The 26346-nt window shown below is 38.4% G+C and overlaps 2 protein-coding genes and 1 pseudogene across 3 annotated transcripts in view; 2 read left to right on the top strand and 1 right to left on the bottom strand.

The window, feature by feature from the left end:
• LOC139963609 (disabled homolog 2-interacting protein-like) overlaps nt 1–26346 on the top strand; it is a 509980-nt gene that overhangs the window by 128740 nt on the left and 354894 nt on the right. The window lies entirely within an intron of this gene.
• LOC139963979 (uncharacterized) overlaps nt 1–26346 on the top strand; it is a 71644-nt gene that overhangs the window by 232 nt on the left and 45066 nt on the right. Inside the window, exon 1 of one of the 2 annotated variants that reach the window (XM_071965253.1) lies at nt 42–420. The exons of the other annotated variant lie outside the window; for it this stretch is intronic. Within the exon in view, the coding sequence (XP_071821354.1) occupies nt 354–420 (67 nt within the window). The 5' untranslated portion in view covers nt 42–353. Of the gene's footprint in view, nt 1–41; nt 421–26346 lie in introns of those variants that run through there. 2 annotated transcript variants of the gene reach the window in all.
• LOC139964397 (U2 spliceosomal RNA) lies at nt 4737–4832 on the bottom strand (annotated as a pseudogene).

Genomic DNA, 26346 nt, shown 5'->3' with positions numbered 1-26346 from the left:
TGTTGGAATACCATATTTATTTGAAACGTTACAAGGGTTAACGAACAGTCAAATACCGGAAATGTATCCAGCTTTAAGGGAACAACCGGAAGTAGATCCTTCACTATTTCCCATTGTTCAAAGGCGCTGTCCTTTAACGATTTACTATAGCATGAAGCTGTTCTTGCACAAGTAGGCTACGGTTTGATTTGACTCACTATGTCCATGCGGTTATCTGTCAATTGTAGAACTGCGGGAAAGCGTGCTCAGCTATATACACAACTAGAAGGGAGGTCTTCACGACAATAGTACTATAGATCTTAGATAGAGAGAAAGTAAGATGCAATATTTGTGAGTTTTATCCTTTCTCTGGCATGATCCTTGATAGGTTTATAAATCTGAGGTTTACTTCCATTGATAAGAAGTCTTACAGTCAAAGTCGTGAGTACTCATTTTGTTTTATTTGTTTTCATTTTCATAAACAAATATTGTATGGCAAGTCGCTACGAGAGTTTACACATATCGACTTATTTACAAACATAACGTAGGTCTATATACCTGCCAAACTGTTAATTAAGTCAGTAGCTTGCTAAGGCTCGAACATAGCCTATACAATGTCAGCAAAGACTATTGCCTATATAGGTACGAAACTAACCAAATCATTTTCATTTTATCGGTATACCGCAGTCCCAGCTCCTTCATATTGTCAGGGGCGTATAGCCAGTATGTAGCACTGTAGGCCCGGGCCTACACTTTTTTGGCCAAGTTATCTTTCTTTTTTTTTTAAAACACCCATAATTCAAATCCATAAGCTTGCTGGACGAGTCTAGACAGGAAAAACTATTGAAATGAACGTAGCAAGAATCTGGCTAATTTAGGTGACCTATATTCTTCTGTCATCTAGGCTGTCATTTCTATCGCGTGCCGTTTCAATCAAAAGTCTACCCGCCGAAAAAGACTAGGATCCGATCTTGGCAGTTTTTTAAAATCTAGTTAAGACCCGTTTAGCAGATAATATTTCAGTTGAGAAACTTTCCACAGTCAAATAAGCCTATCGTTGATTAACAGACTTTATAGAGCTGCAACACTTTGTTGCCTGTTGTTACTGGCTTACTCTGTACATGTACCTTGCTAATTTTAAATACATTATGCAGTATTTAATTACGTACTATTTTAACTCGTTTGTTTTTTGGGTTTAAAGTGATATTGAATGAGGTGTCTCAAGTTACCAAGAGGCCAGGGAACCAGAATGAACACTCGGGAAGGGCCGTTTCCGGCCCTCTGGAGGGTTTGTAAAACCACAAATTTTCTTGTACGCTCCGCGCCAACCGATGGTCGCGCTCCGCTCAGATAGTCGTGCCTACAACTTTGAAAATCCTGGCTACACCCCTGATTGTTGACTGTTTTATCACATAAACATGGTGGTGTTGTGAAAGAGTAGACTGTGGCATTAGTTGCTATCGGTTTAATGATAAAACCGGCCACGCTGCTGGGGCATTGAAACATACGGTATATTTGGCGTCTCCGACGAAACTAGCGCCTCTTGCGATCAAGAGGAAATCGGCTTCTTATCTCCGGCGAATTGGATCTATTTGATCCATCGCGGTATCGGTTTCCTCGCCAGCAAGCGGATATAATACCCGTCCCTCTTAGTCAATGTTTAGTGCATACATATACAGTATCCTAAGGCCCATACATGACCATTTAACGGTGAACAGATAAACTACACATCCATGATCTGATACAAAACGCCTGGTCGTGCGTTAGGTTCAAAGAATCGTGTGAGCGCTCTATAACTACTACACTTACCGTATAGGACATTGCGTGTATTTCGTTCACAATGGGGCACTATTCTGTCATCAAATAATGATCACTCGTGTGCAAACTTCAAGACGAATATTACTGCCATGCACCCTCACAACATTCACTAGTATAACAGGTTATAATGTTAAATCGGTCCATCAGTTATTGCTGCTGGGTTGTGGGCCGAACTTGATAATGCGTGTTCAAGCTGTTAACTGCACGAATTGTCAAGCTGTTAGGTAGAAACAGAGAAACGAGCTACTGGTGATATGAGGCTATAGTTTGTATAATCTGAGAAAGAAAGAAAACTGTTAAGAACACTAACAAATTTAAAGCTGTTAAACACATACCGGCAACCAATTAACGAGAAACGCTTTAAATCCATGACTATTTTCAACTGATAAAATCTATATGTGGGTCGGGGGTGTGTAGAATGTAATATAACTGTAAATGTGGGTTGGGTTTATAGAATGAAAAGGTTTCATCCATTGTAGAAATCACGAGTATCACAAATGAATGAAATGTATATTGGTTTTATTACAACGCGTTTGTGCCTAAAGTTATCATTCTGAATAGCAACAGTCATTCTGAAAGGTAACAGCCAGTTGTTTTCAGATCACCTCCATGGATGGGCTGGAATATGGTGTCCTGTAGATTGCGATAAATTTACAACATACACTATAGTTGCGATATGCTGTCTGAACACCGGACACAAGGTTTAATACACTAAATTACACAATACAGATAATTCATATCATTCATACATGTTTTTTGTTTTTTAAATGGTTGATAATGATCACTGGTTGATATTAATATTAACAACACTTGTTTAACCATGTGAACCACTGAGAAATATCGAATTCGGCTCAGAGTCCAGTCCGCGTCCATTTCGAGACCAGCCGAGTTCAGCCCAAGTCCAGTCCGAATCCAGTCCGAGTCCATTCCGAATCCAGTCCGAGTCCAGTCCGAATCCAGTCCGAGTCCAGGCTAGAGTGTAAACGAGTCGGAACTCGAGTAGTCCAGCCCTGGTAGCCGATAAGCGGAAGCAGGACATCATAGTCGAAATGAAACAGAAAATACCCCTAATATCGAATTGTCAGTATAAACTGTCTCAATAACCTATAGTGGGCCTACACAAAGCATATGTAGAGATCAGTGGCGTAGCCAAGAAGGGCATGGGGGGGGGGGGCGACAGCCCCCCATGAAAGCTTGTTGCTCCCAGTCGCCCTCCCACTGGGATTTTGGGTGTCGAAAAAAATTACATGTGCGAAAATATATCATTGGTCTGAATGGTCTCGAATCTCCATAATGACCACTCATGATCGACCCTTCGACCGCGGACCGGCAGTAGGCTATAGTTGCTGAAAAACTGGACGTGACATAGCGCATAGGCCGGGTTTTCACTTCTGGGACGTACCCTGATGCTCTTAAAACCGCTAAAAATACAAATTTTCAAGAAAGGAGACAATACTATCGCTGAGAATCAGTCTATCATTGAGTCTATCTTTGATGTCAGTTTGACATATAGTTCGGTCATTCAGTATGTTACTTGGCTGGAAGCCCAGTCAATCTTTCCTTATTTTCCACGCGCAATTTGCAGATTTGTCGAAAAATGTCAATGCCGGTGTCAAACTCACAAAAGATATGTCATGATATTTCAAAGTAACTTACCAGACTGTTTTTTTTCTTTCTATTTCACTAAACTATTTGATGACCTTATCAAGACATGGGATCTCAAAATAAAGGATGGTGAGAAAACTTTAGAGCAGCTTACAAGCATGGGCGTCAATCCTGGGGGGTCAGGGGGACACGTCCCCCCACATTTCGATGGGTGGGGACACACTATCAAATGCCCCCCACCCCCGCACGCGAATTTTTTTCCCAAACAGGTTCTCAATTACGGAGTTTTCAGCCAATCAGATTGCTCGTGACGTCAGCATCAAACGCTTGATAGTTCGAAGACATACACTGAGTTACACACTGACACTTAATAAAGTCTTGTTACGCCGTTTCCCTGCAAACGCCCTAACTTGTCCTTTTAATGCTTGGACAACATGTTGACCTTACTTATGATACATACCGGTACGCTACATTCTATCGGTTTCGTGTTTACGCCATCCAAGATTCGTCAGCCGTTCTATTGAAATCGGAATTCGTTTCGTGGAATGGGTAGGCCTACACCAAAATCAACTTCACGACGCGAGTTCAGCCTTGAATGAATATACGCAAAACAGTTTAGTGTATAGTCAAGGCTTCATAATTGACGCACCCCCGTAATTGACGCACCTTCAATTATTACTAGCAACGATAGAGCAGGCCACCTAAACTTTTGCAGTCAAGCAGAATTACATATTTCATGAGTTTGAATCCATTTCAGCTATTTGATGACCAAATTGTGGAATTTTTAAGCTTTTAACACCCTTCCCCCCGGTTTTGTACGTTCAGTTTTTGGGCATTTGGAAATCTTGCACCCTAAAGATAACCAACATTTCCTCAATATCATGGACAACACTACTCTCTGGGACCTGATCTGTCTAAGCTTAGAGGCTCAAAGTATAGCAAACAGCATCTAAAGTCAATGGATGTATACTAAAGCCTTCACTACAGTTAGCTTATCGACGAATGTGTCAATTTAGGGGTATGAAAGAACTTGACACGGCAGACATTTTGTGGTCAAGTTCTGCTCAATTGTACGTTGCATATGCACAGAACAATAAATATATTGAGATCATTACATTTCTGAGGAACCACACATATGAAAAACACATACAGTTGAGTGATTTTGATTTTTCCTTGATAGAAATCGTTGATCAAATCCTTAAGTGCGTCAATTATGAGCCCACCATGCTACAATATGATACTTTTTAAGAAAAAGTCGCCCAGGAAAGAACCTGGGCACGAAAACCAAACTACTGAACGGCTGATCCGCTTCTAACCCCAGTCCCCTTGCATCGGGACTGTGACTGTGTGATCATCGTCAGGTGTGTATCACCATTCCCTGAAAAGAACAGATACTACACATGATCTTAGCCAAAAGGCCGAGAAGCGCAGTATGATGTATTTCCGTCACTGCACTGTGTACACAGTTATAATACACATAGGCCTATATCGAATGTGTTATGTACCCCTGTACGAAACTTTCACTGTGCGATGTTATCGATAAATGCCTTCACAGAAATCTTCGATCAAAGTAGATCATACAATACTAGTGTGCTCATTATGTCTAAACCAATTCCAAACACATCTACATATATTAACGAAAAGCTGCGGGTAATTTTGAACGGGTATATCTTCGTTGCAACGAATGGATGCAGACATTTTGATAACCTCGAAGTGAGGTTTTTTTTTGTTATGACGTAACTTTTCCGACCAATCATGAGCGACTATTTATACACAATTGAGAACCTGTTTGGGGAAAAAAAATTCGCCCCCGCACACATTTTAGTGTCGTGGCTCTATTTGGTTAGGGCTTACACATCTCAGGATTCATATCATCGAATACTAGAAGTTGAATTCTATGAAAAGTGGCCGAGATTTTTCACATCGGGTATGAACTGCAACTTTGTCTGTTTGTCGCGACGAGCGAAACTTGAGATTGAAACCACAAGCTGTGTGCGGATAACGGTGCGACCGGAAGCCTACAACTAGTTCAAGCAGTCATGGCATTTCATAGCTAGAGCCATATTTGTTGTTTAGTTGTAGATGGTGTTTCAAAGACGGTGCCCGTTCCCTAATATTTGGGAAATGAAATACGGAGCTTATTCCGTGGCAGCGGATCCCATGTTACCTAGTTGTTGAGTGATACCGGAGTTTACCCCACGGTGAGAACACTGGGTACACGGTGGTTACGTAGTATATGCTTCGACCAGAACTCACCCGATTATCAGATACAGATCCACCTAGCATTATGTTAATGCCTTCATCACTTTAGCCACCACTCACATGGGACCTATTCTAAGTCTGACAATCCATACGCATGTGTGAGGTCCTGCAAATATAATTAAAATGGTTTGTCTTGCCATCCTTGTTTCAAATTTCATAGAAATGTATTCTCGTAGACCTAGCAAAACATTTAAACTGACACAGTCCCATTGGTCATTGGTGGTCATTGGTCATTGGTGGTTTAACATGCTGGTGTATGACGACTTTTAGCCAAATTTGCGCTAAGCTCACTATACGAACTCGGATCTGGACTATGCCTAATAAGTTACTTATTTAAATTATTAATAATGGCGTATGAGGAAATGAACCATTTTGTGGTATGACTCCCAGGACAGAAAGTCGAGGAACTCACATGCAGTCGCGGCGGATAGCTTCCTTCGCCTATAGTATGTCCGGGGACATTTTGGAACATCGTTCCTATATAGGCCTATATCTGAAGCCCTGGGGTCATTCCTTGACCGACTTGGTGCAATATAATGTGCCCATTTCGAAGTAAATTAATTCACAGATTGTTAGTTGTCATGGTTTCGAACAAATGAGGGGTATTCTATCCTAAAACAAAATGGCAAAATGGGGGTGGGGTTTCCAGTTCGCCGCATCATTTGTCAACTTGCACTGGGTTCTATGTTCATGTAAATTTGAATCACTAATAACAGAAATAATCCACCAAGAATTAAGGCCTCATGAACTTTTGTAATTTTCTCCCGAAATCACGCAACTTGATGGCTGCTATCCAGCCTGGCAAGTGCCATCTCCAGCGATCTGGCAGGTATTGAAATCTGAAATTTTCTTGATACGCCGCGCGCCAACCTATGGTGGCGCTCCGCTTAGATAGTACTTGCGGCCGGAATACTCAAATCGATTACGTCCCCCCCCCCCCCACGTTACAAATCGGATTGACGCCCCTGCTTACAAGGCCTGGGAAGTGTCATTTCCGACGATCTACGAGGCCTTTTTAGCTAAAAATGTCGGTACGCTGCGCGCCAACCCTTGGTGGCGCTCCGCTTAGATAGTAACAAGACGCCCTCCCAGGAAATGGTCACCCCCCCAGCGTCCCCACTGAAAAATATCCTGGTTACGCCACTGGTAGAGATACAAACAGATATACAGTGTAATGTAAAGAAGATGAGGGCGAAGATGCATGTCTGGCAACAACAGAGTGAATGACATCATTATGGCACATCAGTTCCTTTTTATTCAAGTTAAGAAATTTGCGGAACAGTATCTATAGAGAAGTTGTCGTGTAGCAATGTTGAATACGTTTGTCTTACCGGTGATGGTGTGTCACACCAAAACAAAACGAGGCATCATGCATGCAGTATATATCGTGAAGTCTGAACATGAAAAGAAATTTCTAGAGAATAAAGTTACCAATCAGAAAACCGATAGTTCGTTTGCCATCGGATTCTGAGAAACCGGTAAGTTTGTTTATCCAGGCAAAGGGGCAAAGGGGGAAACACGAATAGGGACGATTGCTAAGAAACGAAAGTGTTCAGGCATATATATAGGTGGATATAGGCCTACAATGTGCATGGTCACTGACAGTTTCGGTTATTCAACCCACGCATGACGGATACGGATACCAATGTACTTTCATTGAAATAGTAGCCTCCTTCAATGCCCAAAATAGTTGTCAAAGTTGTTATGGTTGTTGTTATGATTGAATGATCGCAACAAAATTGGCGGGTAATAACCGACGGTTGAATAACGAGGATTATCTTACCGTAGTATCTAAAAAAAGGATTTTGACGTGATAGTACTATAGTGCCTCCCGAGTGTAGCCGGAAAGGACGTGTCGTTGGGAGAAACCTATATTCGATAGCATATGTATACTTGCCCCAATTTAAAAAAATTGTAAAATTGCCCCAATTTACTTACACACTAAATCGTCAAAGTATACTGTGGTCTTCTAAGTCATTCTAGAATTTCGCACTATAGCTAAACCTTACCAATCACTGGATAGCTGACAAGTTGGTCATTCAAGGCACTTTCAAGTTTCCGTATCCTGACCATGAAGATTTTACGATACGTGAGAGCCTGAAGTTTTTCGTCACTTGTATACAAAACCCCTGAACTCGGTAGTAAACAAAATTTCGCACGCTGCCCATGGAAGCGCAGATTTTGTTACATAACATATCACAAAGGAGGTCCTACTGATGCTTTTTAGCACTTTTCCTGAGGGAGAACACTCGTGTTGATTGATGCAGACTCTATATAGGAGGATGCCCCCATAACTGTTCTTGTCATTCCAATTGATATATATATATACATATATATATATATATATATATATATATATATATATATATATATATATATATATAAACCTAATTGCGGAATAAGGAGAAATATGTGGCCAAAAAATGTACGGTAGGGAGAAAGTGCCGTTAAGGGGAAAAAAACATTTCCCCCTAACGTTTTGAACGTCAGTTTTACCAATATAACGTGATCCGACACTCTAAAAAAGTATCAGGTTGTGAAGAGGAGTCGATGAACTGCATATTCATGAAATTTGAAAGATTTTCAAAGTCCCTAACAGGTACTTTTTTGCTTTGTTATAAAACAAGAAAAATATCAGCTATGAAAAAAAATGAACGGTAGGGGGAAACGCGGTTTTTTGGTGATATTTCTTGATTTTTATATATATATTTTCATTATCTCTTGACATGCAGTACATAATAACATGCTAAACATCTCCAATAGTCGGATCGATTGATTTTACCTGCCCTGAAACAGAAAACCCCCATATACCATTTTCGGCTGACCTATTTTCAACAGTCAAAACATGTATCTTGTGCACATGCGCAGTATGCACTTGAATCTTTGTGCACATGCGCAATATGCACTTTTACTTTTCGTGTACAGGATTGGAGGAAAGGTACCGTACATCATACATTATTTATATCATACAGCTGTATACAACAACTCTGGTCTTAGTGTTGTAGCGACGACGAAATGTTCGTTGTTGATGGATCGCTGGTAATTGAATTTGGCGATAGTGACAATGGGCCCGTAAGTTTAAATTTAAACGATTACTCGAAGATTATTTACTAAAACAAACTAAAAATCAAAACCACAGATGTTACGTTTGATTTCTTTAATCGCTCTGTGACACAATCGCCGATGTTCTCAGTTCTTACTGGATATTGGTCAGACAAACCATGTGGACTTAATGTGACTTCTGTAATGCATTTGTCGATCGAATTATTTTCCCCTGAACTCAGGACAAAGTTTTCATATGCCATCGGTCTTTGGAAATAAAAATGTCAGACATCAGTGTGACCGTGGGGTGAGCCATTTTAACAGGAATGAGTCAATGTACGTGTGGGTCATGTTTATATTATGTTGCACGCGCAAAAAATAATGACAAAAAGGATGTTGTATCATATTAGCAACAATAGTCTCTTAGTGCATATTTTTTTCGCAGAACCAGCTGGGTCTAACGTTATCTAATAGGTATAGGCCCAGTGTGTTGTGATCGCCCATTTCTTGAGCATAGGGTTAGGGATAGGATTACGTTCGAAGGATATGGTTTCTCTTTTGATCTGTTGTGTGACAATGTAGCGTGCTGGTTCCGTGGGTCAATCACCTAATTAGAATCATTTTCAGTGAAAAGTGCGGGATAAATCAAGAAAGGTTGACCTTGCAGAATATTCATCAAACTTTTGCAAATCCGAATTCTGCCAAAAAAGTGTGAAATAGGCCAGCATTAATGGAACTGTATTACCATATATGACAAACACATTGCAATGAACAGATGTGTTGATTCAATCACATACCTTTACTTGAATAGCATGGTACAGTGCAATAATTGCATAATTGAAAGGGTAATGTTTTCTTTGGTTGTCTTCATCAAATAACGAATTACTTCCATGTTTTGATGCATCTTTACATTTCTTGAGGGATGCAAAATTAGATATATGAAGGGATTTTGAAAAGATATATATTTGTCTACGTTCGAACCATTTGTCTCCTATGTGCTCTACTATCATTTTGTACGCGCTAATTTACTCAAGGTACTGATAAACTCAAATTTTCCCATACTATGCCAAGAATTCTGAATTGATTTAGTGACTATGTAAGGCTTATTGTAGGTAGTTCGGGAACGGAAAGCCGGGCCTTAGCTTTCACTGATAACATCTAATTTACTCAAAGTACTGATCAACTCAAAATGTACAGAACATACACTTCTAATAGCGAGTGATTTTAATCCCGCCGCACCACAGCGCAATCCAACAATGCGCGAGCCATGGGTGATATCATAATAACAATAACAAACTAGAATATGCTTCACAGCTATATAAGCAGAACAAACAATTAATTACAGACGGGTGTACGTTTCATTTGCCTGTAGGCCCAAGTTATGCACCTATCAATGGAATGATTGTACCCTAAACATGGAGAGTTAAATGTGGATCATTTGAATCCCATATGCCTCACTTTACCCATGGAGCTTTATAGCTCCATGCTTTACCTAAGATGTCAGTTATCAGCGTGACTGTGTTGTGAATCCCTGGATCAGGGGTGAGTCAGAGGGTCATGATTATATCAGTGTTGCATTTATAAGCAAGACTGATGGCAGTAGGAAGTGTAGTGTATTTGTGTTGAACTTTAGACCCCCATATATATGCAAATTAGAACTGATGTCACATCAAGCTTCCACTTTCAATTGTTGTCATCTAACTGACATGCACCCAGTAGCATATATGCTTGGTGGAGGCAGCTCAGTTCCACTACTTCAAGCAGCAGGAACAGCCGTTTAATATCTAACCATCCTGGACTTTGCCATGCATCAAGTTATTTGTTAATTCCTATGTAACTTTACCTGGTGTAGTTTGAAGATATGGTACAGTATCCAACACAAATACCACCAAATTACCAGCAGTTTTAAAACATTGCCATAATCGCGGAATGCAGTTACTCCGACATCCCGCAATAGGGGTTGTTGTCATACCGTAGAACCTGTGTACACAGTCTCATAGGCAATGGCTACACTTGTGTCAACGTTCGCCACAGCCATAAAGCAGGAGGTATTATACTGCAGTACGTACAGGGCTTAGCCATCGTTTAATTGAGGGTAGTGCAAGGCCCGATGAGGAGTACAGTCGAGAAATGAAGAATTATGAAAGGTGAGTTTGTATTAATTCAATATCCCTTCATATAAATGGCAAAATTTATGTGTGATTTGGAAAATAACTAATGGGAATGGGTTCATGGGTTCGCGTCATTAAAGATGCCAAAACAGCATGAATTGTAAAATTGATTTCGTTTTGCGCCACATTTTCCATAGTTATGTAACAGTCAGCCATGTTTATTGGTAGTGAGTAGTCTGTATTTTAAGCAAATTGTTAAAAGGATAGATTAAAGTAGCCCTGGGATAATCTGCAGTTAGTAAATTTATGTTTGATGTGTGTGTACAACATGTGTAGTGCAGTGCAGTGATTATTCTTGTTTTTTTACAGTTAATTGGGAGACTGAATCGTGTTGCACAGGTATTACATGTAAGACTGTGAGTACATTGTAGTTTGTTCACAATTACAGTAATGTTAATTTAATTTGGAAGTTTAGTCATATCACTTGTATTATTTAATAGTTGTAACTAAATTGTTTTGAAGTTAGTTTTCAAAGATATATCATGTTTGATGGTCTCTTTTATTTTACATCAAGGTCAAAGTTAAATTGGGTCAACTTAGGTCAAAGTCTGTAAACATGACATTCCATGAGTGAAAAGTTAGCTTCAAACTGTTTGGTAGCAATTAGTAAGAAGATAATCGCAGTCGTGTTTAATGCTAGTAATGATGTCAGTTTAGGTCAACAGATCATGGTTGGAAAACCTCTATAGTACAATACCTGAAGGTATGAATGTAACTTAGGGGAATCTATAGTATGCTGAATAGATGATCCCATTGTTTTCCATAGAGTCAAGGGTCACTTGAAGTCAATTAGAGGTTAGTTATAGGTGAGAACCTTTATAAGTCTCACTCTCATCACTGAAGAAGTGGGAATTTGTTTGAACTCCAGCTTTCTTTGTATTTGAATGTACATCAATCATTGCTGCAAGCCCATTTTACTAAATTACACATTCTGATCAGCAATACTAAATGTAGATGAATATAGTATCCACAGTTGCTTATCATATTGGCAAGAAATCACCAAATCAATTGACTTTCTGGCTTTGCAAATCTTTTTTTAATAGCATGGATGCAACTGAATAGTCAAGTGGTGGGCCATCTTTGGAACTGTTGGTGAACCATGGAAGTGGAAAATGCCAAAATTGTCAAAAGACCAAGATGAAAGTTATCATAGCAAAGGAGAAGCAAAGCTATGTAGACCTGTTTGCATTGATAATCAATTGGAAGAAAGGAGGAGCCCTGTATGACTATGTGATCAAGCAATTACAATGGACTCTACCAAACCAAGTAAGTACTGTAAAAAGCCCATCCCATCCACTAATCTATCAGATTTTATTAAAATATTAGAAACTAGGTCAAAGTCATCCAAGGTCATCAGAGCCGCAATGAAGGTATGTTTCCTGGAAGTGTTGAAACCTGGAGTTCTAGCTGTAAAAGTTGAGTGCAAGCTTAGTATCCCAAGAGAGGATGAGATAAATCCATATGGTCCAGAATGAGAGAAATGTAATAACCAGCGAATATGGGCAATTTTAGCTGGCAATTACACTAAAGGATGGTAACATTAGGAGAAGATAAAGCATAAGTACTAAAAATCAAACAATAGAATATGTTTGATCTCAAAAGTAAACCAGCAAAAGAAGTTGACCTATAGCAGATTACAAATGAACAAGAGAACCAATAATCCTGAATGTAACTGAGCTATTAAAATGTGTGTGTGAAAAAAGGTACGTTGTATGAAGTTTTAATTGCATACTTCCACTATGGCAATAACTTGCTCAGAGAGATGACTGTGTACAAGGGGTGATCTTCATTTAAGCCAATGAAGTTTGAGTTGGAGACACAGTATTAAACACTTAGTAAAATTCAGCCTGAACAGCTGGTGAATCCTTATCACAATTTATACACCTTTTTAAACATTTCAAGAAGTATATTCGCACAGCTGCCACCCTAACACACAACACAGTAAGTCAAAATACTAATAACTTGAAAAAGTAGTGGGTAGAGAGTACATTTCTCCTTCATTTTTCTAAACTAGGTCAAATCTCCTTCAATCGTCCTGATTTTCATATCATCTGTACTTTAACTTGTAAGTACTCATAAACATCCTAACTTACAAAATCGAAAATGATAGCTGGAAATTAGCCAAAAACAACAAGTTCGGTGGCTCATTTTAGGCATTTTTTTGGCGGATGTACATTACCTAATTGTAGTATGCTACCTTAAGCCTCGTGAAATTTTTCTTCTTCTCCTGAGGTAAACTAAACTACAAAGCATTAAAATATCTGTAATTATTTTTCTGTTTGATCCCCAATATCAACTTTTTAAGAGCTCAGTTGGGTCAAATTTGAGCTTGAAATGGATTTCTTCTCTAGCCTCGTTGCTGTGCTTTCAATCCATCTGTTTCTTACATTCTCTGGAAAAATTCCTTCTGTTGATTATTTTGTACTTCAAAAGTCCTTTATTATGCACAAACCTGTCTCCAGGTTTTGCGAGTCCTTTCTAAGGAGATGATAATCGGGCTGGGAGAGGGGGGTCCCAGACCTGGCATAGAGCAAAAGAAACACTAAATATAAATTTGATCTTATTTGGGATTTAAAGAGTATAAATTCTTCAAGGAGATAACTGAACTGCAGGATAAAAGTTTACAACTGGCAGAAAGCAATTGAGATTGTAAAGTAGGTGTTTTTAGGTGTTTATTGATTGAGATTTCATTATAGAGGGCGCCCTCTAAACACTGCCTTGTGTTAAATAAGGTTAAAACTAGCCTCACAATTGACTAGTCAAGGACTGCTATACCACATTTTCCTGTTACATTTACATTTAATGCATATTTGTTCAATTCTACACCTTTCCCATGGTCTGCAAATAAGTAAAAGGGGGTTGGTGTTTACCGAGAAGAAGCAAAGTACATCACCAACTAACACTAACAGCTGGATTAAGCCAGGCCATGCCCATGTCAGGGCACAATTTGGGAGAAGCCAGTATATATTTATGCATCTGAACCATGCAAATTGAGGTAGTTGTACTGTACCTTGCAGATTTTTTATATACTTGTGTCTCAATTAAGGACTCACAAGTCAGAATTTGTTCTATGAATACTGTAAACCAGCCAATTATATAGACCTATATTGATGATTCTGCCATACATTTTTGACAACTACTGTAAGTTACACATAAGTATAGCCCAACACAATGTATTTTAATACAGAGAAGTCAAAATGATACCCAGACTGACAATGACACATGGTAGGAGCACTATGCTGGCTATACCTGGGACTATAGCATCCCAATTGCTAGTAAACAGCAGAGATCTGTGTTATCCCGGGCTTACTTTCGTTCTAGTTCGTTGTTATAACATTACTTACCTTCAGGTGTAAATTATGGCAGAAATCATGCTCTTCAACAACAACACTGACACGGCAGGGCTGAATCTGAACTGTATCAACTCTGGAACAATGAAATTCCAAGTATAATTTGCTAATTTGTACTGCCCAAACATCATCTATAGTTGTTCAACTGTGTTACTTTTGAATTACCATTGGTAAGTAAATTTCATGAAACTTCCTTTCCATAGTCCTTCAACTATGGTAATGCAATCTTGAATTTAAGCCTACTGAAATATGTTGGAGACTTGGAGTAGCATCATCTTCACCATTCTTTAAAATAATGTCAAACATTACAAAATGCAAGTTGCTATGTGAGACAAAAGCTCAGCCAAAAGTGAGTTATATATATGATCTCAACCCTGAAAATCCATTTTTTTAGCTAAATAAGAATTTCCCCCCTCAAAATCACTCAAGCATGAAATCATGAAACATTTCACCTGAAATATCAACGGCTACAGTAGCCTGACCATGTTAGCCTATAATTTGCTTTTTTGGGGCTAAACTGAGAGAAATCACATTTCTCATAAGCGTACCACAAAATTTTATTCTTCTCCATTGACTAACACACTAAACTTGTCTTCCTTAGAGGGCCCCTAGAGCATAGAAGATATGCCCTTTATGGCATTCCTACCCATTTCCTCATAGCTGATGACTTGGCCTATCATGGCACTTGTTAATCCCATACCTTTAATGTCAAGATTTTGAGCTGCAAGGGGTGAAAGTTTAGAGCAGTGGTCCCGCTCCTTTGAAATGGCTATCCGGGCAAAATCTCACCATTTCTACTTCATTTTTCTAAGATAGGTCAAATCTCCTTCAATCGTCCTGATTTTCATATCATCTGTACTTTAACTTATATTCTTAAAACTGTCCTAGTAATAAAATCAGTGATGATACCTGGAAATAAGCCCAAAAATAATTTTCCTGAGGGTGGCCGATATACATTGCCTTATTGTGGTCTAAGTGGTCAGTCTGATCATTTCATGCAATGTCTTTATTGAACAGCTTTGCAACTGAACACAAATAAGTTCCAGACCTATAGTTGAAGTGAATATACTGCGCTTATAATATATCTTGGCGCTTTATACCCAATTAGGCAGTAACTTTGCTGATGTTCCAGTAATATACAGCACCTATACTGTACCTGAGAGTGACAGAGTGACAATGGTTTATTCCCATCGTCCCTCATCCCCATTTTACACTGCACATAACCAGTAAACAGTTTCCTACAGGAAATTTTACCACACTGTATTTCTCCTCAAGGGGTATTTGCATTTCCCCTTAAAGCAGTATTTTGCGTTGGGTCGCTTTTTTCCACCTTTTTAACATGTGCATCAATTTTTTTACATGTATCAATCATAAAACAGCAAACTAAGATACCATCCAAGTTTCACCCTGCCAAGAGCATTAATTAGCGAGTAATTAACGATTTATGGCGATAACGAGTAGAAGTGTCCTCAACAAAGTTTTCAATCTCCAAATCCACTACTTTGAATTCCACCAATCAGTAAATAGTATATTTATTCATGAGCATTTTGCGTTTGGTCGCCGTTTTCTACTCTTTTAACATGTCCATCAAGTTTTTTACATACATCAAATCACAAAACAGCAAACTAAGATATTAGCCAAGTTTTTCCCTGCCAACAACGTTAGTTGGCGAGCATTCCACATACAAAATTAATCGCATCCAGTTCCCCAAACCCACTAGTTTGAATTCAACCAATCAGAGATGCAGGTTTAGTTATGACCTGTAGCCAAATTGTTGCAAATTTTTCGACTTTTATGCCACCATTTGAAGTAAGATTTAAGTAGATAAGCTAATTATGTATGTCGTTATGGCATAGTGGAGTCAGTGAAGTTGAAAAAAATCATAGAAAAGGACGCAAAATGCTGCTTTAAAGTCATATGTCGTAGCGTCTACCTACTGCCAAGTAATGTACTTTAAAATCCTAGGCTGCCTCTAGAGGTAATCTTTTCTCATGAGCTTTCCTATTTATTCAATACTGCTGTGTACTGTAGAAAGTAAAATGCAAAGTAACAAAGTACAGTTTACTGTATAGAGTAAATGTAAGTTTATCACGTAGAGGAAGCTGGAAAAACTCTGTTGCGATGCATGGTCAGAAAGTTCCTGTTCGAGCTGGCTCTTGCAAGTTAATTAGAAATTTTTGGTGTAACAGACAATAGCAGTTTGGTGTGAAGAGGAAGCGTCTTCGATATTTCTCCAAAGATGGGCGTGAACTTATGCAAACCTCAAATATCACATTTTACCAATATTTTGGGTATTTCAAGGTCAAATTCGGTCACAATTAAAAGGTTTATTTTTGGTTTTTAATATAAAACTAGTAAGATATGTATAGTTATGATGCAAAGAATGGGCTAAAACATCTTTTATATTATATAGTTATTAATGCTCTGATGAGCAGCTTAAAGTGGCATATATGAGAGTAACATCAGCCCTACAGAAACATGCATACAAGGGGAGATAGCACTAGTAACATTGTATCTTCATTCAAGGAGACCATGTTAAACATCATTAGAATCTATTGAAATGTATTTATTAAAAGTGTTCTGTCTTTGACTCCCTCCCCCCAACACCCCCCTCCCCAAACACCCTCCCCTAGTGCATTATGCAGATTTGTATACAGTATATTACTGACTTTTACTGCAAAGAGACTGCATAGCACATGCATTCAAGGTATACTGAATTATTTGGTATGGTAATCTTCTGCTTCAAATTGTCTGTATGCATGCATAACCCATCCCCCCCCCCCCTTCCACTCACATCTTCTACCCAACCCTATATCAGAATAGAAAATGAATGTGTACCAGTGCATACATGCACAGTGTGTACTTTATATGTGTGTTCAGTACAGTGTTATTTTACACCAAGCACTAAATAAAAACACAGTCCCACTGTCCACAATCATGTGCAGTACACACTGTACATTTCATTTCATTTATTTGTTTCCACATTCAAAAGGTATTACACAATAATAGAACAAAATGTATGTGACAAGTGGAGGAGGTCTGAGAAAGCCGAGGCTCTTTAGAGGCAGACCCGCCGCCCCCCCCCCCCCCCCTAACAATATAAGAAAAGAAAAATAAATGAATTGTACACACAAATAAACTATGTTACATTTAAGATAACATGATACTATTTAAAGAATTATCATATTATATATACGTAATGACAAAAAAAGACAAAAAAAAACATACATGTAATGGTGATTCAATTCAATACTGTGCATATTTCAATGTCATATTAATATATTATATACTGGCAATGTAGTGTCTGCTTTTGCTATAATTCACTAAGTTAAAAGTCTTTTATAACTTAAAATGAAGTTGAACCAGTGTACATATGTAGTACATATAGTACACACTATACATATAGTACACACTATACATGTACAGTGTGTACTATGTATACATGTTCAGTACAGTGTTATTTTACACCAAGCACAATAAATGCATAGTCCTACTGTTTGCATGCAATCATGTACAGTACATACTGTACATGTATGTACTGGTCATTCAATTCAATACTGTGCATATTTCAATGTCATATTAATATATTACTTGCAATGTAGTGTCTGCTTCTGCTATAATTCACTAAATTAAAAGACTTATAGTATAAACTGAATGTTTAAGCAGTTTAACCTGTTATATTTAAATATATATATTTAAATTAGTTTAACCTGTACTTAACATGTACCTGTACACACATATAGAACACACTGTACATGTATATGCACTGGTTCACATTCATTTTCTATTCTGATATAGGGTCGGTTAGAGGATGTGGGTGGGAGGGGGGTGTATAAACTGAATGTTTAAGCAGTTTAACCTGTTATATTTTAATATATTTAAATTAGTTTAACCTGTACTAAACATGTACACACATATAGAACACACTGTACATGTATATATGCACTGGTTCACATTCATTTTCTATTCTGATATAGGGTCGGGTAGAGGATGTGGGTGGGAGGGGGGTGAGTTACATGTAAACAGACAATTTGAAGTGCAGATTACAACCATATATAATTCAATACCTTGAGTGCATGTGTTATGCAGTCTCTTTGCAGTAAAAGTCAGTCACATACTGTATGCATATAAGAAGGGTAATTCTCAGGGCTTAATGCCTGATTATTGCTTTAATTCTTTTTAAAGGCATTGATCGAGACTCGCCCCAAACTGCGTGCAGCCATCTGAGAAAGTTAACTTTCCGTTGCTTGCAAGTGACGTTTTGTTCGTGTCGCTGCAAAATGCAGACAGTACAGTACTTTCTGATACGTTATTATCTTTAGCTGGACCTGAGATGTCCATCGCTGTATTGCATGTACACTGTGCTTTGGTTATTGACCGCAGCTGTATGCACTGACTGTACACTTGTGTCTAATTACCAATGGTAGCAAGCTGTGTGTGTGTATTTTCTGTGATCGATGGTGGTGTCTAACACTTCTGTTATACCTCATTCGATACTAGGTCAGCTAACCGGCATTAGACGTTTTCTTGTGCGCGAGTCTTCACACCCTTTAAATTCCTGGCAAAAAATGCTGGCAACATATAGTAATAATGTGCTGCAGTGGTGGATCCAGGGTTTATGAAAGAGGGGGATCATTTTAGGACATCACATGAGAGCACTGACAGCTTGTCTACATTGAAGGGGGGAGGGGGATTTCTGGGGTTTATCTCACAGAAAATTGTAAAAGAGGAGCCCTTCTACCCCACCCACCAAAAAAATCCAATGTACAATAATTTACAATTATGCACACACAGAATTAGGGGACTCAATCAGCCTGGTTGGGCATCCCCTGGATCTGCGCCTGGTGTGTGTACCTGTGTATGTATATGAAACATTTACCAATTTGTAATTCACTTAGAGAATCATCCTGCTCTCTTTCCATATAAATGAATCATATGTGGGCCACATGACCATTATTGGCTGCTGCCTGGATGGGCCCTGGTACAGCAAAAAATTGGTGTATTTTTAGATACCCTTTATCTAACAGGTATATACTGCAAAAAAGAGATTATCCTTGTCTTTTTTCAATTTTGGATCCCGTATTTGAAGGAACCTAGACAACAAACATGCACAGAGTGTGAAAGGTAGCACACATAACCTTGAATCCTGGTCATAAACCAACATAACATGCCCATCCAACCCTTTGTCTCTTTTCACATGCATATTCAGGGTTCCCAGTTCAGTGGAGTATAGCATCGATGGGTCAAAGTAAACACGGTCAAAGTGCAGTGCAATACAATAAACTAGGCTCATACTGTATCACTCATACTGTATCACTGCAAGATGCCAGTCATTATCATAATGTCACAAATCAATTTGTATCACATGATCACTGCTTTTTGCAAATTCTCACTTTGTAACAAGAAAATGACAAGTTAAGACCAAATTTTACAGTTGTTCCCGCATTAAGATTACTTCATTTTTCGAATTTGTGAACAGGAGAGCATAAAGGGTTATGTGTGAATTTGGGGAAGAAGATGTTATATCCATTCAAGGTTACGAAGTAGGAAGAAATTCCTTCCACACATTTTTTAGTTGCCCTATGGTTTACATTTCTTTAAATTTAATCTATTTGTATGTTGATTAGTGGCAATGGAACTAAGCCCTAAAATCTCTGATACGCTTTATCTCCCATCATGCAAGGTGAAGTCATCTGCCCCAAAGCAAACAAGATTATTTCATTTATGTAGAACAAGAATCCAGAGTTGATTGTTGAGGTGTTCACCTTCACAAAAATACCATTAATATCGACACCTCTGGTTGACTGATGGTAGCCGATTTATATATTTTCCCTCATCTCACTTACTGTACATCCACATCACATCTCACATACTAAATGACTCACTTAAGCATTATTTTATACTAGTAGTTGGAAGAAAATCACCCTGGGACGTTGTCACCCATATCGAAGATAGGGAATAAAATTAAAATTTTCATAATTGGACAGATCTCAAATATCAATTTTGATTTGAAATCTTGTAGAGCTCCTAAAATGTCATTAAATGGTGCAATTTTCCTGTTCATGAATTTGATAGTAAAAACTTCATTATTTCTTAACAGTTGCAATATTGTTTAAAATATTGTCACAAGGTGACCAGCATACCCACTGTCCGGAAAATTATGATGTTAGTACAGTAGATGTTGACAATTTCTGTGAGAGGTTGTCTTTATTTTGTCATCCTCTGTCATGTTGCAGAGTTGTGGTTAATTAATTTTGTATCAAAGCAGGATATCTGGCAAAATGAGAACTGGTTGGCAATGTCCCACTCTTTCACACTCCAAATATGCAAAAAGTTAAAAGATTGTGGACAATACATGCTGTATACAAAATGTGAATAGTGAATATAATGTTTAATTTAATAGAAATTGGTTCAATGTGTGTGAGACCATTTTCCATTCAAATTTTCAAAAGTAAACCAATTCTAGACCCAGTTTTAAAATCACAGAGAAGAAAAGAAAAATATTCCCTGAATATTCAAGCTTTGTCTTCCAGCTACTAAGATTTACTTAGACTGGACAAGTATTATAAGGTGTACTGTACGTGTATGAGTCAAGAGGATTGTGCATCGTTAAAAGGACCTTATTCCCCAACCCCCCCCCCCCTCCCCTTCAATCAAATCCTTTTTGTAACAACTACAAAACTTGCCAGAGGTTCTAACACTCTCAAAAGGATTTACAAAATGAAAAAAAAAGACACATCCTCCATGAAGCTCATTAAAAGAAACTTCTGTATTGGCACAAAATTATAAAATGCTGTAATTGCTAGAAGCTTCAGAAAGTACTTCCTTGAGGCCTTTTATTTCCAAATTGTTCTCATCTAAATGAACACAATGACTGAATGTCCCAGTAAACTTCCTCTAAGGTGGTTATAAAACAGTTTAAGGAATTTGGATTATAACCACTGCTTTCATGACCATATTTCCTGACCTAATTGTCTTCTTTCATCCAAGTTTCAAATTTATGAAAACCCAGTATAAATACATGAATGTACATATTTATAAAACGGAATATGAAAACCAGTTAAGAGTAATAAAAATTAGAAAAGTCCCCAGAATCCTAGATTCAAGTACTACAGCTCAATACTGGTACTTTGTCTTGTACATGGCCAATGTCTACATAGCTGGGTTCTATAGGCTACATAGCTAAGTAGTTGCATGTAACTGGTGAGTTTTCAGCTCTAGCACCTAACACTGCAGGAGTATGCTGCCCATAAATGTTTCAAGGTTAATGGCCTTGTGATGTGATTTTATAGTTACTGTGACTTCCAGAAGCACACATAGCTCAATGCCATTATGAGTGATGAGTGTGTAGCATTGTGTGTGTACACAGCTATTACAGATTTTGGGCTGATTCTTACTCATTGAGAAAATAAAATATGGTAGTTTTCTGCTCACACAAAGTACAAAACACTGAAGATCACGTTTTAATAAATTTGAATAACACAATGGCTGCTTAGTCAAAAGTTGTGATATCTCTTGTAACTGAAATGCCCCTCCTTACATACGAAGTATAACCTATCATTTCCAGTAGGTTTCAACTGGTTAAATCATGAGCTCACCTAGGTCAATGAGGGGATGGGCATTTTGGGGGTCTACTGGCAGGGGTACCCCACTAATAGAAATTACTGGAAATGCCCATCACTTACAGAGTCTTGCCAATCAGTTTCAAGTAGTTTTCAACTGGTTACCTCATGAGCTGACCTGGGTCTAGAAGGGATGGGCATTTTGAGGGTCTACTGGCAGGGGTACCCCACCAATATAAATTACTGGAAATGCCCATCCCTTGCATATGAAGTGATACCTATCATTTTCCAGTAGGTTTCAACTGGTTACCTCATGAGCTGACCTAGGTCAATGAGGGGATGGGCATTTTGTGGGTTTACTGGCAGGGGGACCCCCCCCCAATATAAATTAAGTGGAAATGCCCATCCCTAACATATGAGTGATACCTATCATTTTCCAGTAAGTTTTCAACTTGTTACATCATGAGCTCATCTAGGTCAATGGGGGATGGGCATTTTTGGGGTCTACTGGCAGGAGTAAGCCACCAATAAAAACTACTGGCAATGCCCATCCCTTGTATCTGAAGTCCTAACCAACATTTCCAGTAGGTTTCAAGTGGTTACCTCATGAGCTGACCTAGGTCAGCTGTGAGGGGTCAATTATTGATCACTGGCAGGTGTACCCCACCTCCAATAATTACTGGCAATGGCCATTTGTTGCTCTTGGGGCCATACCTGACACATTGTACTTACTTTGATGTGGTTACCACGAAAGCTGATCTAGATTAGCTAATAGGTGACCTTAAACTTGCTCTCCCAGCCACACCCAAAATAGCCGGTTTGCCAGTCGTCTGGTTTCATATACAGGAATGCACTGTGAACAATTTGATGTACCAGGCAATTGGTTACCTTCCCAGCTAACCAAACCCTCTGGGCTCCCGCTCTTCTATGAGAGTATCAACCTAGCTAGTGCACGAGAAGCGTGCGAACGTTTCTCTGGTCTAGCCATCAACTATGCATTCAAATTGCACAAAATCTAACACAGCATAAATGCTCAATATGCTAGTTCTGTCAAAAAATTACACATGTGCCACGGATGCAAGCGTATGGCCACTGAAAAAGATGCTGTAAACGTTCACGAAGGGGGCAAATTTTTGAGGTGATATTAGTTAAGTTATATACAACTCATCCCTACCAAATGTAACTTTTTAAACTTTTGATTGACTTGTGATTGATTTTCAGGGGCATGTGCAGGAATTTCCATGGGGGGGGTCCAAAATGTTATGAAATGTAATGATTGCCCTACTGGGGGGTCTTAGTGGAAATTTCCGTGGAGGGGGATTGTCCGGGGGAAAATTGTCATGGGTGGGAATTGTCTGGAGTGGGAATTGTCCAAGGGGCAATTGTCGGGCTTTGCAATTGTCCGGGTGGGAATTGTCCGGGTGGGAATCGTCCGGGTGGGAATCGTCCAGGGGGCAGTTGTTTGGGAACCGTCTTACTAACTATTGGATTTTTAGAGGAACCCATTTCCCATGATTGCGTCCATCAAACGAATGGAAATACTGGAACCTACCAACTGAAACGGAAAACTTGCATTGCTTCCATTTCTGTTTTTTGTAATCATGTTTTTTTACACAAATCAAAATTAACTAACAAAACAAAAGTATGAAGCTAATAAAAAACAGTTAAAATTAGAAACCTTCAACCCAGCTATTGAGACAGTTGCGGTGTTTATAAACAGAGCACATTGACTGCACATGAGGTACACACTCTCGTGTACACCTACACATATATGTACAGTAGGTATTTACGCAGTCTGGGAGTTTCTAGCAACACAGTTATATGTGAGAATAATGCATGGATGGCATGAGTTTCGATTGGCTAGTTTTTAGCTCATACTAGTTTGAGCTATAGCCATGTTGCAGCTCTATCCTATGTGACTATTGATCCACCTGTAAAAAAATACATATATGTTGCTTAGTCCTTGGTGGATAAACGAAGAAACTTGTACAATGATTGTCAAGTAAGGTAGCATCAGTGGTATTCAAGAAAGTTGAGGTCACAGGTCAGTTAGGGGTCGAGAATTATCAGGGGTTTTGTCAACACACAAAATATGCTTCCCTTCTCACGTTAAAAATGGTTGATGGTGACGGTTGGTCAAAATTATCATAGGTTAATGGCCTATTTAGCATGTTCAGAAATTTTCATTTGGACAGGATCTATTTGGGGGTACCTTTACATTTGTCACCATAAGTTAATGCATTTAGAACTTTTTCAGGTGTAGGTTTATATAATGGACCTATCAATTGTATGATGCACCCTCGGACCCACGGGATAGGTGCCTCAATATTTAAAATTAAGCTGGACATTTGACACATCCTTGCATAGTAAATTTGATACATTGATGCATGTCGTTGACCCACATCAAATTTACATTAATTGACTGACCATTTGCTGCCCGTGAAAGATTCTTTGTGGCACATTGATGCACCTTGACACACTTATTGTAGTTGTAATGGTGCACCAAATGTCCACTTTGATGGACGCCTTAGTCACATAAATCTTTGGACATGATGCACATTTAATGCACCACTCCAGGGGTGAGGAGGATGTCACTGAGTCCCTCTTACAACTGATAGGTACATAGTCATAGTACAGCCATATACCACAGCCTGTGTCAAATACACATTAGTGTGCATGAGAGGGAATCAGTTAAGTTGATTGATTATTCCTCTCACTGTTTACATGTGATTGTAATCTGAATATAAGAACAAGGCCATGGTGTTTGCCAATTCATGGTCTGCCTGGTAATCATATCACATTACATGCCTTTAATACTAGTTGAGTTGAAACTGATCAGAACTGAGCCTTCAATTGGTAAGTGGGTCATTATTGCCGGTCCACAGCACAAACCACAGTATTCAGTTACATTTTGTTGACCTGATCTGAGTTCATTTCCTTTTCAGTAATGGGATCTTATAGAGAGGAGCATAAACATTGCAGTGAAAATGTTTACTAAAAATAAGTTTCCAATCAAAATGAAAGTTAAAAATTTAAGAAAAACTGTTGAAAGTATTTAAGTACATTTTACCACTTTAAGATTGTTAAAGCTTTTTTCCACAAATATCTCTTTTTGCAGACTCGGTTAGAGTATTAATTTGCTGTATATTGTTGTGCATTGTCTGAAAGTTTACGCCCCCCCCCCCACCACCCACCTTTCTACATTGACCTTGCAAATGCAATCTCCTCTAAATAAATATCACATTACTTAGTATTAGTTTATGCACCATTGGTGCTCTTGCTTTTATTTATCATGGATGTCTTAACAATATTTTAAAGAAACACCAAAGTTCTGCTTCATATCCCTTATCCTATGATGAAAATACATGTAAGTTTCATTTTAGTTAATAATTATTTTGGCCTCTGAATAATTTTTTTAATTGTGACCAAATGAAAATTGAAGAATAATTATAGTCAAGTGGGGTAAGAAAAAACAATTTACCTAAAGTTTGCTCTAAAAATTGATGAGTAAGAGGTATTGTTTCGGTTCCAATGTTCAAGTGTGTAGAGTGGGATTCTCTTAAAGAGAATCTAACAAAAATAACTATTTTGTAAATGGAAAGTGTCGTTTTTTGCGAAAAATGTTTTTTTTTTACCCCCAAAATTTGCTTAATTCGGGGTAAAAAAAAACAGTACCGGGGTAAAAAAAAACAATGCTAGAAAACAGCTATTTTCTTCATGAATGTATCTTAAAATCATGTTTGCATATAATTACATCTAAGTATGAGCTATTACCTTTACATGAAAAAGGAAAAAAAAATGTGAAATTGTCTTAATTCGTAATTATGGATGGCTCGTGTCATATGTCATGCTAAGCCATATTCATACTGTACAGTGTGTATATGATGCTACACAAATGTGGTGTAATATAGTAGAAACATTAGAGTTGAGCCAATTTCAGTTACTTCTGCCCAATTATTTAACATTTTTGACACATGACAGACATGAAAACTATTTGCCTAACCTCTAAAATCAACATTATGGAAAAATTTATCCATTCGGGCAAAATAGGGAGTACATTGGAGCCGGAAAGTACTTGTTTTTTTTTACCCCATTCGCATCATTTTTTGGGGGTAAAAAAAAACAAGGCCCCCCCCCATGAAGCGTGAATGAAGTTGGAGTAATTCTACCATGGGGGAGTGTAGTATCACTAACTGCTATGCTGTAACTGCTGGAATAATCTCCACATCATAGAAGCTGGGTATGCAGGAGAAAGTTTCGGATATGTGGTACAAACTTCAAATTTTGCTCGTTTAGCATTCGCTTGATTCGATGAAAAGCGCTGATTGGCAGCGAAGTGACATAGGGTTCCAGAAATTATATAATAATAAACTAGACATATAGGACTATCACCCAAAATAAATTGGAACTTTGGCTAAATATTCCCCTTCTATAAAAAGGGGTTGTTTTTTTTTTACCCCAACTGACTATAAGTGTTTTTACTGATAGAAACAAAATCTTGTGCATATTATTAATGGTGTATTTACGCATGTGCAGTTGACAAACTGTTCATCCTAC

Source organism: Apostichopus japonicus, chromosome 22, assembly GCF_037975245.1.
Source record: "Apostichopus japonicus isolate 1M-3 chromosome 22, ASM3797524v1, whole genome shotgun sequence".
Taxonomy (NCBI): domain Eukaryota; kingdom Metazoa; phylum Echinodermata; class Holothuroidea; order Aspidochirotida; family Stichopodidae; genus Apostichopus; species Apostichopus japonicus.
This window is presented reverse-complemented; position numbering and strand designations above follow the sequence as displayed.